Source organism: Leptinotarsa decemlineata, unplaced genomic scaffold (assembly GCF_025532065.1).
Source record: "Leptinotarsa decemlineata unplaced genomic scaffold, Ldec_3_MD MMD2_tig00000035_RagTag_RagTag, whole genome shotgun sequence".
Taxonomy (NCBI): Eukaryota; Metazoa; Arthropoda; class Insecta; order Coleoptera; family Chrysomelidae; genus Leptinotarsa; species Leptinotarsa decemlineata.
This window is the reverse complement of record NW_027412540.1, coordinates 4,179,970-4,194,899: the sequence shown is the minus strand read 5'-3', so window position 1 is coordinate 4,194,899 and position 14,930 is coordinate 4,179,970. Positions and strand designations below refer to the sequence as shown.

At 32.6% G+C, this 14,930-nt stretch overlaps 2 protein-coding genes across 3 annotated transcripts in view; one reads left to right on the top strand and one right to left on the bottom strand.

Annotated features, from left to right (window-relative positions):
- Nucleotides 1-14,930, bottom strand: part of LOC111506190 (limbic system-associated membrane protein) — a 1,118,878-nt gene that overhangs the window by 1,056,398 nt on the left and 47,550 nt on the right. The gene's annotated exons all lie outside the window — the stretch shown is intronic.
- Nucleotides 5,476-14,486, top strand: LOC141480971 (uncharacterized). 2 transcript variants are annotated; one of them, XM_074171761.1, is made up of 2 exons: nucleotides 5,476-7,412; nucleotides 12,554-14,486. In XM_074171761.1, exon 1 carries the CDS (start codon nucleotides 5,655-5,657, stop codon nucleotides 6,588-6,590), a length of 936 nt encoding a protein of 311 aa, XP_074027862.1. In that variant the 5' UTR covers nucleotides 5,476-5,654; the 3' UTR covers nucleotides 6,591-7,412; nucleotides 12,554-14,486. The 2 variants fall into 2 exon arrangements, with proteins under 2 accessions (XP_074027862.1, XP_074027861.1); XM_074171760.1 differs by having other exon boundaries at nucleotides 5,629-7,412.

Here is a 14,930-nt window from a genome sequence, read left to right as displayed (position 1 = left end):
TTCTGCAATGCTTAATAAATTTTCCCAATAATATTTTGAGAAATTTCTGGTAAAAAGGGTACTTTACTCCTGTCAAAAAATTGAATATTTGAAAGCTCCTCGTATATTACGTGTGTTGTTCTGAATTTTGTTGGTGCATGTTCAGTTTTAGGAGATGCACAAACTTTCATCAGGAATAACTTTTTGTCGAAAAACCCTCAATAAAAAAGTTTCCCTTATGGTGCATAGTTTGGAGATGACACTGTATATCAATAATTCACAAACTGGTGATGAGATGATGAGAATTATTTAAATGCAAAAATGCGGTTTGAATAGAGGAGTATTCCGTATTTCGAAATTTCTCTGAGAAGTATTCAGTTGTGACTATTCATCATTGAAAAAAGTCAGCTCAATTTTTTTCAATTGAAATGAACGATTTTTTTTATTATTTGTAATAATTCTTGAATAAGTAGAAGAAAAAGAATAAACATGAGGGAATTATTGATCATTTGGAAATATTTTCTCCATACCACGTTAATGAGGTTGTATGGCTATTTTTTTGTTGGTGGAATTTAAAAAATCATCATAAATAAGTGAAATCAACATTCGAGAAGATGAATAGTAGATGAACGAAACCATCAATTCGAATTAATGGTTTCATTTCTTTATTTCATTTCGAGTTATTATTCATCTAGAATAGATAAAACATTTCAAAATTTTGTCGAACGTTAATTTGATAACCAATTACTAGGTAGAACCGCACCTAAATGTCTCATCTAAGATTAATACTACTTAGGTGCACACGTAGATACACCGCATACCATTTAAAAGTGGTCTAATATACAATACTCATGACTTAGAAAAAATTTGAAGGGTTTGGTTCATTAATTTTTCTAGAATGATGAATGGATGGGCAAAAATTATTCAATCATGATAGTAAGTCCACCTTTTCCCCCACAGATTTGTTATCTTTATTTTCATCAAGCTGATTCAAATTCGGGAAAGAACTGTAAGAATGATATCAGGCCGAACAGTGTTCAATGTGACATTGCCATAATGAAATGTACCTTGAATATACTATGGACTTCTTTCAAGTATCGGCCTATTCCCAGCACATTTATGAACAATATTGTCTCCACCTGATATCATAAGAAATTTCGATAGGACCACGAAATGTATAATTCGAAAGAGACACTTCGCCAATAAAGGCTGATTGACTACCTCTTTTACTCCAACACCCTGGAAGCTTCATTAAAAACAAGGTTTATATGCATCACGTAATCTCCAAAGATAATATGAAGGAAAAGATTCAACAATTCCTTGACTTCGTTTCAGAGAGCAACTGATCATTGTCTTCTTATAGCCAATAATCACTTGCAGCGATACGGGGACATCTTTTGGCATTTTCTGATTCTCACATACAAGGGAAATGAGAAATATTCTTATGAATTTCCAAATATATCCAAATTCCAAAATCATATCAGATTTTATTGCACTTTAATAAAAGTGTTCAATTTTACAGAACGCAAGCTATATCAATTCGCCTTTTCAAACAAAATGATTGGGTTGAAATTTTCAGAGACAACCATGGTGCAATGGAGGAAGTGATAAACCCAAGAGTGATATCGAGATTGGTGTGGAAATACAGTGTCAAGACACTGGATGTCAGACAACGGAAAAGTTAATGAATGTGATTGGCACGGATCATCAGCGCCCAATATTGGCTCTGAACCAACTGTCGGTACCAGCTTCTATGGGACGGAATCAGATCAGGAAATGGGTTTAGAGGGCATTTGAACCAAATAGGGCTGTCAAATAGAGATAATGAAACAAAGAGAAAATGACAACTCGTCATATTTTATTCGAATTTGGATAACAGGAGGCACGAAATTTATGTACAATCCGAATTATATCTAGAAGAATATAATAAACATTCAACAAAGGATCTGTACAATTAGTTCAGGGAACAATATTGCTGGAATGGACATTATGAAGATAAGAGGAAAGTTTTTCGGAGACATAAAAAAAAAATGATTCAGACAATTCGCAAGTAGCAAAAAATGACCTCTTGTTGTAGAATTTGGAACCTCTGATATGGATTGAATCTTTTGAAAACCCTTTTCTCTTACTAGAACAAAACTACTGTTTTGTTTACCAAGTTAACTCAATCAGTATATTAAATCAGGTAAATTCATTTCCTGGTTAGCGAAACGCGCGGTAAGAAACCGTATTTTCATCCTGGTTAAAGAAAAGTGTTTTTAATAGAGTAATGTTTTTGACTGCTGCAAGAATATCGAATAAAATTAAATGTACAAGAGTTATCTAGAAAAATTTACACCATCAAGATTATCCTGAAAACCTTTCAGACTACCTGTACATGGAATCAAATTTTGATTCTGAAATGTTCCGTGTAGGCAGAGCCAGCTGTGACAAAAACTCAATTTCGCATTCACTCCATATTCCATTACTGTATAAGCTTATGAAGCACGGATGGACTGTTTATCAACGATATGAGATACAGTAGTTGTATAAAAAGGTCGATTGGTGGGATCAGACTCGGAATCCAATCAGTGTTTGGCAATCAGCGGTAATGGGAAGGCATCGGCCGCGAATTTACCGGGTAGAGAGAGGCGATGCCGTCGATACACCAGATATCGATATCCTTGAATGGTCTCGCCGTTTGGGACAACTATCCAGAGAATCATGAATTACACCGGCCATTACCCCACCGCAGAATTAAATGAATTCGTTGGTTTCGAGCACTGCTGTTCTAGCTAATGAACCAGGTGGTGTAATTGGTTCGTGTTCGAATTATGAACTATATTATGAACTATATTCTATTAATGTTTGTTTGGTGACTTTAAGCGAATATATGAATTAATTTGCTTGATATGAAAGGTGATTTACATTTGCCGCTATTCGTGAAAAATCCACAGTTTTCCTCAAAAAACTCGGGAGGTTCGAGATTAATGGAGTATTTTTTTATTCAATTCAGGCATGAGATATATCATTATATATATATATATATATATATATATATATATATATATATATATATTTATTTATTTATTTATTTCAGAAACAGATGATATTTTGCAGTCAAAACAAAGACAGGTTGAAAATTTGATAACAGTTGTGTGTAGAAAAGTTGATTTTTTTACTTTAGTTTCTAATAATGTGATGCTCCTGAAGTAATACATTGTTTCTGGTATATTTTTAGCGATGATAGTTTCCTGTAAATATCTCAAGTCCTTGCAAAGTGATACGCGGTACCTATACGTTTTTATAAATAAATTCAAACTTCACAGAATTACCATCATGGTGTTTTGAATTTATTGGAACCTCTGGAGGTACCCTACATTTTGTTTTATAAAAGAGAGGACATTGGCATATCAAGATCTTTAGGTGCTGCAGGTTTTCTCGTGTTTTTCTGCAGCTGAAAGAACAATTGCGCCACTGGAATCAATGAAGTCGCCCTGGAGCGCCAATTAATTTCTGTTGTTCTTTCATAATTTCATGATTCATATTACTTTCTATATTCAAATTCAAGCATAGATGTTTCAGTATTGTTAATTTTTTCATTAATGCTGACACCAAGATAAAAACGTTAACGTTTGACTTCAAAAAGGCTTACAAGAAATATATCAGGGCATTCCACGCCATAAATACAACCTACATCAACGAATGGCTGGGAAGGCATCGACGAGGGCAACTTCAGTTTCAAGTTTAGCTACAAGCAAGTGTCTTGCCAAAAAGTCGTGATAATTCCGAAGTTGAACAGATGTACACCCGGAATGACAATAATAAAATCACATTGAGTGAAATCGGAAGAAATACCAAAAGCGGAATGATTCCGTTCTTGCTAACAGTAGCTGAATCTATATTTTTCATCTGTCAAGAAAGAATACTTCCAGAATATGTAATACGGTTGCAGAAAAGTAATATAAAACATTTATTGATCATGCCAATATTCTAGATATGACAAAAACATTTTTTTTTTTAGTGTCGAACGAATATCAGAGCGATAGTACTGTGATTCTTTTTTTGTATCTTTGCTAACACATATTAGACAATTACCTTCATATCACCATAGGCATTTTTTTGCATTCAAAATATCCCAAATATTTTTGGCATATTAGAGAGTCTCATGGGGAACTCTCCACAATGAATGCTCAAGTACTATAAAATGGAGTGAGCAGATAGTAACAGATAACAGCCGTTTCTGGGCCTCCCTCCACCACCATGACGTATTAATTGCTTTTTTTTTGTTGTTTAGTAACATCAAGATGATGTGACCTTGAAGTGTCTGGTGCATGGATCATTCAGATTTTTTTTTCATATGAGATTTTGTGTGTGTTTGTGACATAATGACGTAATTACATTTGGTTGGTTTGTGTGTGTGTGTGTGTGTGTGTGTGTGTATGTGAGAATGCACGGTACAGGGTTTCATCAAGTGCTTGTCTATGTACAAACATACGTCTGCATACTTCAAAGATCCACCGAGTAATGAATGTTCCATCGGTGTGATCCCATTAAGTTAGTACGTCTACATACTACACTTTCAACATTGAAATGATCTCTACATACGTCACACGATGTCGACAAGGTGACTTTGAAGAAGTCTTTACACTCAGACAAGACAACTTTGAAGTAGTGGGTTTGACATACATGGTAATGTTAGGATTTGACTTTATCCTTCATATGTACTCTGTACACATCAATATTGAATATTGCTTCGATCGACTTCCTATTTTCATGAAATGAAAAATCATAATTTACTGATCAAAAGTATGCAATCATCATGAAAGAAACAGTAGTGGTACTGTTAGGAAAAAGTTCATCTGAAAGAGCATTTTGTCACCACTGGTATCCAGTCTTGTTCCTCCGGAGTAAGATTGGCTCAACTCATATCCATAACAGTTTCCAAAAAAGCCAAGGTAAACGTACTGAAACCTCTGAAGCAGAGAGATAGAACTGTCAGGTAATGTTGATTATGTGGGGATGATACTGGAGATCAGACTGACCTGGAACCAACAATCATACAAAAATAGTGAAGGTAGCTTTGGCCAGATGCATCGTCTAGTTTGATGGCAGGAGATGAAATGAGCAGCTGATGTCAACAAAATAAATTCGATGCAAGAACTCGCTCCTTTGGCAAAAAGGGGCAATGGAAACTACTTCAACAGCAGACACTCTTGAACCTTACACATTTACATCTTGTGATAACGGGGAAGGCACTTTCGGGTGAAAATCCACACCACAGTCTTCCGTATTCAGCTAAACTAGTGAGTTCACTGAATGAACTAAGATAAAGTTCGTCGTTTCAACTTCAACTTTCCGAATCTGATAATCTCTCCAGCATATTACTCCACCCGCACGTTGTTTCGTTCATTGAGGTCGTGTATACAGAGGAAGATTGACTTGCCAGTTCTACCTTTTTGTAGTACAAAGAAACAGCGAAAGTCATTTCTCCAAAAAATTTTTGCCAAAAAAATTATCCTATCAAATTTGTCTATTTCTAGTCATGTGTGTCGAAATAACCAATGAAACCATCATTACACTGATAACTACCCATGGACAGTTTTCACGGGTAGTTATCACTTATGTCATGACATTGCTAAGCAACCAACACAATAAAGTTGTTTGACATTTCAGTAATTCAATTTATTTCGAAAATGTCACTTCCTCGCTTTGGTGTTCAAAATGATGCGGCAATTGACAAAATCATTGAAGAAAATACACCAAAAAATACTGTCAATAGTAAAAAATACACTTGGAAAATATTTATGGAGTTTTGTGACGCCAGAAAATATGAATTGGATGGAAATCGTACTCTCGAAGAGCTTGCATTAATACTCAAGGATTGGGCGATTAATATGAGAAAAAAGGATAGCTTAGAGTTTAAGGAGGCTACTGTTAAAACCGTATGGAATATAACAAGCAAATTATTGCAAGAAAAGTATAACAAGGAGTATAATATCATGCTAGACCCCTTTAAAAGTGTTGCATTCAAACAAGCGCGGAATGCACGCGACGCAGCACGAAGAAATTTACAAACAGATCCCACTAAACGCAAAACAAGCTCAGTACCATTAACTTCAAATGAAATGAGTAAAATTATAAACTTTTGGGATGAAAATACCCCTATAGGACTCCTACGCAAATTTTATCACATAGCAGCGGTGGAATTGGCTTGGAGAGGTGGTGAAGGTGATGCTTGCTTAGTTGATTATTTTCATATCGAAAAGGACAACAATGGATCTCCAACTAATAGGATAGAATATAATCCAATTTTCAGTAAAACCTGCCAAGGGGGTTCAAAGAACTGCGCCTCTAGCAAATGGTTAGTTCAAAATAGTGATAACAATGCTTGTCCTATCAGATTATTCATTAAATTATTATCAAAACGAGGCACAAATATCCAGACACATAGACTATTTTTAAGGTCAAATCGTCACTGGAAGACAGGAAGCGATAACTGGTATGACAATATGCCTCTGGGTAGAAATATAATCAACGGATGGACGAAATCTTCTGCTGAAGCAATTGGCTTGGATACGAAACAGAGGAAAATAACCAATCACTCTAATAGAGCAACTGCAGTCAGTTAACTAGCTAAGAGTGGAGTTCAAGAACAGCAATTGTTGAAAATTACTGGGCACAATAATGGAAATTCCATAAAACCTTATTTGAATATTGATCAGGAACATCATAACCAAATAATCAATAGTATGCGTGGAAACACCTATGCAGTAACCGAGGCAAATACAGCAAGATCAACGGAATATCATTATACGAATTGTTCTTTTAATAACTGTGTGTTCAATAAATAATTTTGTTCGAATTGCAAAAAATTTTCTCACCGAATATCCCTCGAACATTGATAAATAACTCATAATTTTATCATAACTTCCTCAAGCAAGTTATGGAACTCGTGTGACCTCAATGTCCTCTAGAAACGCCCACCACAGCGACTTCCCGGACGGATGCTGTATCAGCCCTATTTTGATAAGCATTTGTATAAAACTGTTTGTAATGACGCCTCTCGTCACTCTTTACTTATCCTTTGTACAACACTGAATAAAGTAATTTGTCATTTTCCAATTTCTAAGTTTTTCAACTCCTTTTTAAAAAGTGTTTTCGCCAAGCCACGACGAAAACTGGCGCAGTCGGTAGGATTTTGTCAAACGAAGTTTCTATCGAAGTGATTTCGGTTCGTATCAACGATTCATTGGCAAAAAACCAACTGGAAAGCTGAGACTTTGGAAAAACCTGCCGGAAGAGGACAAGAATCGCCAACTCCGACTTCAAGAAGACCAGGGACTACGGACAAGCATCGCTGGAAATCCTATTGGCAACCTAGATTTAAGAAGAAAACCCAAGAAACCAGAAGAAAGACTTCGCAAAGAAATGAAAGCAACGATACTACTACTGTAAGTCGATTTAAGTACAACCCAACCTATCCAATTCCCAAAAATTACCTTCACCCAATAAGTGATAATATTATATTCTGATTTTCGATTTTCATCCAATTTGCGCGAACAAATTTTATGAACATTGAAAAAGATTTAGATAATTTAAGTAGATTATTAGAAAACTCATTTAAAGAAAACCACAAAATGCCTGAAACAAACTTTCAACTTTTGAGACTACATATTGACACAATACCTCAATATGAAGGAAATCCTCATACCTTAGGAATATTTTTAGATAACTGTGAAAATTTAATTGCAACATTTCAAAGTCAGACCGATCAAACATTAAATAAATTCTTATTAAGAGCAATAATTGGTAAATTAACAGGAAGAGCCTTAACACTCATTGGTTCTCGCATAGAATTAAAGACGTGGACAGATATTAAAGCTGCTTTACAATTAAGTTTTGGAGACCAAAGAAATCTTGATTGCCTTGTTCAAGATCTAATTTCTTTAACACCACACAAAAACGAATCACCTTATAATTTTGGAATGAGATGCCAGGATTCAAGAAGCCTTATTGTTTCAAAAATCAATAACTCCTTGATTCAACAACAAGAAAAAATTTTACAAATTAACAATTATGACGATTTAGCTTTAAAAACATTCATAAGAAATTTACCAGGATATCTACAAAATAATGTTAGACTTAGAAACCCAGATTCACTAGAAAAAGCAATGTCTCTAGTAATAGAAGAAGAAAATTTTCTATATTCACAGAACAGATCAAATAGCGTGAATACACATAATTACAAACCATTTACGAGAGTTACCCCATCAAACCAAAAACCTAATTTACAAAAACCCAATCCTCATTTTCAGAAACCGCAATACCCTATGAATATCCAAAATAATTATAGACAACCTCAATATATAAAACCGAATTTTCAACCTTTTCATCAAACAATGAATAGTCAAAGAATTCCCTTTCAATGGAAACCGAATAACAATTTTCCAACACAAAAACACCCATTCTTTTCAAATCAACAAAGTCAAAGAATGAGAAATCCCCAACAACCTAGTCAATTTAAAACGAATTATAAACCAGAACCTATGGACACATCCTCAGGTAATACAAAAATAAATCCGCAAAACAAATACCATGCAACCGAATTATTTAACCAAGAATTTTCCAACTTTGATGAATATGACCCACAAAATTATTATTTCGAAAACCAAGAAGAATATGAAAACTTTTGTTACCAACAAGAATACGAAAATTACCAATACCCCTATATTAACGAAAACCCATCGTATTCTCATACCGCTGAGAATCCAGAAAACCCAGATTTTGAAAACCAACACGAAAATGAAAATTCAACACGAAATTTTCAACAGGAAGACACCTCACTGGACCAAACATAATAACATATTTAGTTAAAGCCAATCTACCATATATTTTCATCCCCGAATTAAACGCAAACTTTTTAATAGATACAGGAAGTACTAGAAGCCTTATAAAACCTCAATTAGCTTACAAATTTTATAAAAATTATATTTTAAAAGAAGACTTTAATATTCAGACAGCACACAGCATAAGTTATCATAATGAAGTAGTAATTATTCCAATTTTTAAACAATTCAAAATAAATCAGAAACATAAATTCTTTTTATTCAACTTTAGTAATAAATATGACGGACTTATAGGTATAAATTTCCTCGAACAAATTAAAGCCTCTGTAAATCTTGAGAAAAAACAAATAATAACACCCCTAGCTAAAATACCAATTGTGTATGAAACAGAAGAATTTTCAAATTTAAAGAAAAGTCTTAAAATAAAAAACCATTTAATTATTGTTCCACCCAGAACAACTAAAATAGTAAAAATACCCGTAAACAAAGAAAAAGGTTTAGGATTTTTGAAATATCAGAAATATGATGATTTAGTCGAATCCCCTCAAGCACTTGTTAACATAGAAAATTATTTTGCATATACTACTATTACCAACGCACAAACTTTTCCAATCGAAATATCCATAGAAGAACCATTCGAAATCGAATTATTAAATACAATAGAAGTAAATTTTATCGAAAAAATGGAAACTGATGAAGAACTAGACAATTTCAAAGACAACATTCAAAAAGCAAATTTAAAAAATTTACGCCTCGAACACTGTAATTTAGAAGAAAAACGAGCAATAAAAAGCTTATGTTACAAATATCGAGATATTTTCTATAATGAAAAATTACCTTTAACATTTACGAATGAAATTCGACATAAAATAAATTTAACAGACGAAACTCCAATTTATACAAAAACTTATAGATACCCTGAAATTCATAAACAAGAAGTTAAAACTCAAATTCAAAAAATGCTACAGCAAGGTATAATTCAACCATCAACATCACCCTATTCAAGCCCTATTTGGATAGTTCCAAAAAAATCAGACGCCTCAGGACAAAAAAAATGGAGATTAGTAATAGATTACCGTAAACTGAATGAACGAACAATAGACGATAAATACCCTTTACCAAACATTAACGTTATTCTCGACAAATTAGGAAAAAGTCATTATTTTACCACACTAGACTTAGCAAACGGTTTTCACCAAATAGAAATGCACCCTGATGACATACAACAGATGACAGATGACATTCAACAGAAAACGGACATTACGAATATAAACGTATGCCTTTTGGATTAAAAAATGCCCCAAGTACCTTTCAACGAGTAATGGACAATATATTACGAGGTCTACAAAATGAAACATGCTTAGTATATTTAGACGACATAGTTATTTTCAGTACATCTTTACAAGAACATTTAGAACGCCTACAAAACGTATTTGAAAGACTAAGACAAGCTAATTTTAAAATCCAATTAGACAAATCAGAATTTTTGAGAAAAGAAACTAGTTATTTAGGACATGTAATAACGCCAGACGGAGTAAAACCAAACCCCGATAAAATCGAAGCTATTAAAAAATTTCCAATCCCAAAAACACACAGAGAAATTAAAAGTTTCTTAGGACTTGTAGGATACTACAGAAAATTTATCAAAGACTTTGCAAAAATAGCAAAACCATTAACTTTATGTTTAAAAAAAGATTCAAAAGTAGTACATGATACGAAATTCATAACAGCATTCAACATGTGTAAAAATATTTTAATTAATGCACCTATATTACAATATCCCGACTTCCAAAAGAAATTTATTTTAACAACAGATGCATCAAACGTAGCATTAGGAGCTGTTCTATCCCAAGGAACAATCGGTTCAGATAAACCAGTAGCCTTTGCCTCACGAACTTTAAACGAAACAGAACAAAAATATAGTACAATTGAAAAAGAATTACTAGCAATTGTATGGGCCTGTAAATACTTCAGACCTTACCTTTTCGGAAGAAAATTCACAATTTATACAGATCATCGCCCACTTGTTTGGCTTTTTAAACTCAAAGAACCTAATTCAAAATTAGTACGCTGGAGATTAAAACTAGAAGAATTTGATTATGAAGTAATATATAAAAAAGGTAAATTAAATACAAACGCAGACGCATTATCCCGAATTCAAATTAACGCAGTAGAAAATGAATCTATAATTAATAACCCAGGTGACATTGTCGAAGAAACCATGTCATTATTGAGAAACTTATCAGAACATCCTATACAGAACACTAGCAAACCTCAAACTCAACAAAAAGTAAAAATTCTATCAGACATTCAAATTAAACCACCAACTAAAGAACAAACACCTCCAATCGAAGAAGATTCAGACAATACCCAACATAGTAACGTAAATGAAACGACAAATGAAGGAATAAAAATCCATGACGAAATAATTAATAATAAAATCAATCAAATTTTAGTATTCCCACATATTTACCCAATATTAAAAGTAAAACATGAGAACTATGAAAACCATAGAATCTATACAGTTAAAATTCCAGAGAAAAATAATGAAAATCTAATACTTGAATTTCTTAGAGATTATACTATTCAGAACAAAACTTATTGCATATATTTTCATACAGAAAAACTTTATAGAGATTTTAATGAAGTATATTTAGAACATTTTTCAGAAAAAGGACCTAAAATAATAAGATGCACAAAAAATGTAAATACCGTAACTGAAAAAAATGATCAACTCTTATTTACAAAACATCATCACGAAAGTAAATCAAATCATAGAGGAATAGATGAAACCTTAGAAAAACTAAAAAAGAATTATTATTGGATCAATATGAAGAAAACAGTAACAGATTATATAAATTCATGCAACATATGTCAAAGAGCAAAATATGCTAGAAAAAACCCCTATGTACCACTTATGTTAACTGAAACACCTTCAAAACCTTTCCAAATTGTTCATATAGATATTTTCCAATATGATAAACAAATGTATTTAACTCTAGTTGACGCATTTACGAAATTTGCACAAGCAATACCAATATCAGGAAAAACCGCTATACACATTAGCAGCGCCCTAATTAAATATTTTTCATCTTTTGGAATACCAGAAAATTTAATAATAGATAACGGAACAGAATTTAATAATGAAACTGTAAAAGAAATACTGAATTTACATAGAATAAAAATTCACTTTACTACCCCTAAACACCACGAATCTAACGGAATAGCTGAAAGATTTCACTCAACAATTATTGAACATTTAAGAATATTACAAGAACTATACCCTGAAGAAAAAGACCTTATGGACTATGCTATTATAGGATATAATGAATCTATACATAGTGCAACAAACTTTAAACCTTTTGAATTAGTTTTTGGACACACAAATTCACGTGATCCATACGAATTATTCACACCTCATTCATTTTTCACAGACTATGCTGAAAATCATAAAAGAAAATTAGAACACGTTTATGATAACACTAAAAAACTAATTGAAACTAAAAAAGCGAAAATTGTTGAAAAAACAAATATACACGGTGACACGAATAATGATTACCAAGTAGGATTAACTGTATTTAAACAAAATCCACAGGAGAGAAATAAAAAACTTAATAAATTTATAGGACCTTATACTATAACGAAAATATTAGATAGAAATAGAGTAGAAATTACTAGTAAACAATACCCAGATAGAAAGGAAATTGTTCATATTAAAGAGCTTAGAAAGAAACTTCTTATTTCAGACTCTTCATCCAAAGCAACGCAGAAATGAAGTCACCAACATTTCATGAACTTAATGACAACCCCGGATTACTACCACTGAAACTAGGAAACGCTCAAAATAAAATAGACCAATGGTCATTTATTCAAATATTCGATATAACAGACATAGTAAACGAATTTAATATTTTAAGAGACAGATTACACCAATTAAAAAGTACAATTGATAATAAAACCCAAGGAAGTAACTATCAAGTTGAATTTTACAACTCATATTATTTAACAGAATTATTAGAAAAGAAAATAATAACGCAAATTTATCAAATTAATCCTTCAATCAGAAGAAAGCAAAAACGAGGACTTATTGATGGATTAGGATCAATTATCAGATCAATAACTGGTAACTTAGACCAAAATGACGCAGAAAAATATGACAGAGCGATTGAAATACTCTCATCCAATCAAAACAAAATGAAAACTCTCATATCAGATCAAATAACACTTTTACAAAGATCAATTGATAATTTTAGAAACAATACACAAACTCTTATGCATAATCAAGAACTCTTGAACTCTCGATTAGAAATCATTGAAAAGCTCATACAAACTCAAGAAGTTAAGAATCTTGAAATGAATCAATTATTAATAATACAATTAACGATTTCACAAATAACCACTGCATTCCAAGCAATTTATGATATCTTAGAGAAAATAGAAATTGCTATCACTTTTTCGAAGCTGAATATTTTTCATAATTCCATGGCTGAACCAAATGAGATATTAAAAGAAGTCGAAAAGATTCCCAAATATTTGACTACAAGTAAATTACCCTTTGAACCTAAAATAGAAAACATTTTACTATTTGAGAAGATAATCGATATCAAAGCATATTCGAAACATAACAAAATAATCTTTATTATTGAAATACCGATAGTCGAAATGGAGAACTATAATTATTATCATTTATACTCCTTACCAACTCCAAAGAATAATTCCTTTAAAACGATTATTCCTAAATCTAAATATCTTATCCTAAATGAAGAAAACTATGTACTTTTCGACACAAGCTGCAATGAAATCATAAATGAAGAATTCTTATGCCAATTGAACAATCCAGAAGTAATCACAGAAGAAGCCCCTTGTGAAATCCAGATGCTCAAATATTCAAAGAAACTAACAAACTGTAACCCAGTGCCTGTAATGATTAATAGAACAAAAATACAGAAAATTGAAGAAAATAAATGGATCATTATCACACCAAGCCAAAAAGTCGCTAAACAAACTTGCAAAAATAGTAGAGAATCAATTCCTCTCCATGGAACTTTTATTTTAGAACTCACCTTTCAATGTGAAGTGAAAATAGACAATACAGTAATGAGAACTTTTCAAAACCCTACAATTGAATTTAAACCATTCAAATTTCCAAACTTGAATTTTGAAAATAATTATTCATATTTGAATCCTCAATTTCAAAATATTAACCCAATTAAACTGGAAGCCATTAACCTGGACGAAATGAAGCATATTCAAGAAACACTAGAAATCAAGAAAGAAGAAATAAAGAAGATTCAAGATGTACCAATCGATCAGAAATCAATTGATATTTGGACTATAATTTTATATGTTATATTTTTTATAGCCATCCTGTATGCAGCCTATCGATTCTATCCAATTAGATGCCTTGCCATACCGGATGCCCCAAAAGAAGGAGAAGCCGAAGGAACTTCCCGAAATTCCGAAATTAACCCCGGAATTTCGCTCTAAGGATGGAGGAGTTATGGAACTCGTGTGACCTCAATGTCCTCTAGAAACGCCCACCACAGCGACTTCCCGGACGGATGCTGTATCAGCCCTATTTTGATAAGCATTTGTATAAAACTGTTTGTAATGACGCCTCTCGTCACTCTTTACTTATCCTTTGTACAACACTGAATAAAGTAATTTGTCATTTTCCAATTTCTAAGTTTTTCAACTCCTTTTTAAAAAGTGTTTTCGCCAAGCCACGACGAAAACTAGCACGTTATTTTAGGTAACATCCCTCCGCCTTCGGCGTCGGGATGTTACCAAATAACGTGCTTTCGAAAACTGATAAAATTATTTCGTTAGTTATCAATGTCCTTGGGATATTATAGCTGAAAATAATTCTGCCATAATCTAAGCAATTTGCTCTTGTTTTCGAACAAGTCTTCTTTGGTGAGTCTGTTCCAAATTAACAAATGAGAATGTGGATAAAGAATAAATCAGGAAACAAATATTAGTTTTGAATCATCAATGCAATCTGCTCATCGGAGGATTTATTTTTCAGGTTTCAACTAGCAAAAACTATTCGATTCATTCAACCATTTTTCCTGAAGTCTCGTGTGGAAGCTATTTGAATGTTGGAAATTATTTGAATTGAAA

Coding starts and splice junctions, on each gene's coding strand:
- LOC141480971 (XM_074171760.1), top strand. CDS start 7,390: ATGAAAGCAACGATACTACTACT. Junction 7,413..12,553: donor AAAGCAACGATACTACTACT/GTAAGTCGATTT, acceptor TTCTTATTTCAG/ACTCTTCATCCAAAGCAACG.